The following is a 2,501-nucleotide window of genomic DNA, read 5'->3' as shown; positions in this document are numbered from 1 at the left end:
TTAGTACTAGAGTTTATTACATAAATACAGCTTTATTCATATTCAGATTCATATTTTGCTATGTTTTTGGTAAACATAAAGCTTATAAAAAAAATGTCTGCTTTGGAGGATGCATGTCTTGAGGAACCAAGCACTAGCTTAATAGCAGCTCACCAAATGCAAGCAGTAAAAGAAAACATGTTTAATTAGGTGAATAAAGGGCAAACGTGAGGCAAACACTGTGCAATGATTCCTGGAAAAACACTGCCCAGCAAAAATACATGTTGTCACTCAGTTTATAGAAAATTTTGCTAAATGGCAGTCTTAATTTGTTTTGATTGTACTTAGAAATCATGAAACCAGAATGATGGAAATCACACTTTTTCCAGTAAAATGGGAGTTGAAAAGCAAAATACAAAAACTATGAAGGCTTGGCAGTTCTGTAAAATATAATTTTTTCACTGTTTAAACATATATCAGTTATCTATTCTGTTAATTTAACTCTACAAATGTATAAAACAATTCAGAAATCTGAATATAATAGAAGAAACCTTCACAAGATTATGGGAGCTATGTGTAAGAAGACGTCCAGGTGCAAAAGTGGCCACCATAGCAATTAGAGAATGGTGGAATGAACATTTTTTTATGTAGTAAATCCACTCAACAAACTTTGCCCGAGAAGCACCTTTTTTTTTTATACAGAACCCATAATGAGTCAGCAAAGGAGTTACACGAGGAACCCTACAAAAAATATAAACCAGTAACCAATACATACTTTCCTCTCTGTTAAGGGTTTAACATAACACAATATATCAGACAACATTAAAACATGCAGTCTGTGTAAACATTGACAATTGTTGAAGTATCAATGGAGCAGAATAAATTCAGTACATAGTATCCAAAGATAATACAGATATTTTCCCCGGCCAACTAAATCATGTTTATTTTGTTCATAACTTTCTACTTCTTTTGGATGTTAGATATTCCTCAATGTAGTCTATGAAGATGTCAAATTCTCCCATTGCTTTGTAGACACCATTTTCCTTCATCTGGAAAAAAATTGCATGGTATTAAGAGTGATGTTGTAAAAGAGTCACAGTACATGAGCTTCTCATACACAGAGGGGTTGCTCATCCATGTTTACAGTTATTAATCATAATGCCTCCTTTCCTCTATTTACACTCTCCATTCTCTATCTAGATTATTTGTGATTTAAAGAATTATATATATATATATATATATATATATATATATATATATATGTTTGAAGTGTAATTTGGAATTTTTAAACTGCTCTTGTGCAATCTATTAAAACTGGAATGGCTGGAAAATTGGTTTCTTTGACAATTGTAAAACCATTTTGCACAAGAATTATTTTATATACACAATTCTATTGCTCTGATGAGTTTAATAATCAGATCCCGTAGAAAACGATTTAAAAAAATTGCATATGCTATAGCGTTACTTACTAACTATATCAGGTATAATTGCATTTAATGTGCAAGATTTCCATAAATGCATCAAATCAACAGTTGAATATTTATTAAGCATTATTTCTTCTTTCCTCTATTCTCTATCTGTATTATTTGTGATTGAAAGAATGATATATTTGACACACTGTACCAACACTAACTATGGGCACAGTTCATATTAAACAAGCTCAGTAACCATGCTTAACCCCTCAGACCAGATCTCGGCTATGCACCTGCTTAGAAAAAAACCCATTCATGTCCATGAACTACACACAGATAGGTTTAAGGTGAAGGATCTCATTCATTGGCTTTCATTTTTGAGGTGCACTTGCCTTGCTATATGTATCTTTGATCTCTTTGATGGCTTGGCTTTGCTTGTCACATGGCAAGAAGTGGTGCTGTAAAAAGGACCAGAAACAAAATGATACCAACTAGTAATATGTAATAAGCCACATTAGGAAACAGGAATTGCCAAGATTGTGTAACTACTACAGTTGACATTGCAATTGAAGGTTTGGGAGTGTCCACACAAAACCTCTAAATCATGCTTTTTGATGTTTTTTGGGGGAAGCTGAGGTTGCTATTTGGCTATTAGTCAGCTAGTTAATCTACTGAAATGAACTTCTGCCTTAAGCTTTAATATATATTACTATTCCAAATGCTAGCATATTATGATGACACCATGTTACACACCAGGACTATGTCACAAAAAGGAAATCATTTAAATGTTTAATTTTTCTGTTTGTGGAGCAGACAGGCTGAATGTATTACTGCAGGATCCATACTCCATATGTATAATGGAAGAAATAAGATGGTGGCAATTTTTTTTAAAATCAGGCTAGCCCAGAAGACAGTTGACCCTTTTTCTTAGACAATTTTCACCTTTATTCCAGAACCGCAAGGGAGGCTCTGTTGTAACCTCATACCAAAGGGATAAAATGCATGAGTATTCTCTATAGCATAACATCAATGTCTAAAATACATATTGAAATAAAGGGTTCTACTGTGTTGGGAAAAAATAAACATATGTGGTAAAGATGATGCCTTTGG

General features: G+C 33.2%; 1 protein-coding gene across 1 annotated transcript in view; it reads right to left on the bottom strand.

Annotated features, from left to right (window-relative positions):
- Positions 1-715: 715 nt before the first annotated feature.
- IL10 (interleukin 10) overlaps positions 716-2,501 on the bottom strand; it is a 4,204-nt gene continuing 2,418 nt past the window's right edge. The window contains exons 4-5 of the mRNA XM_053454418.1: positions 1,784-1,849; positions 716-1,028 (exon numbers count right to left, since the gene is read on the bottom strand). Of these exons, the coding sequence (XP_053310393.1) occupies positions 930-1,028; positions 1,784-1,849 (165 nt within the window). The 3' untranslated portion in view covers positions 716-929. The remainder of the gene's footprint in view (positions 1,029-1,783; positions 1,850-2,501) is intronic.

This window comes from Spea bombifrons, chromosome 2, assembly GCF_027358695.1.
Source record: "Spea bombifrons isolate aSpeBom1 chromosome 2, aSpeBom1.2.pri, whole genome shotgun sequence".
NCBI lineage: Eukaryota > Metazoa > Chordata > Amphibia > Anura > Pelobatidae > Spea > Spea bombifrons.
The sequence above is the reverse complement of the archived record's forward strand: the minus strand, read 5'-3'. Positions and strand labels throughout refer to the sequence as shown.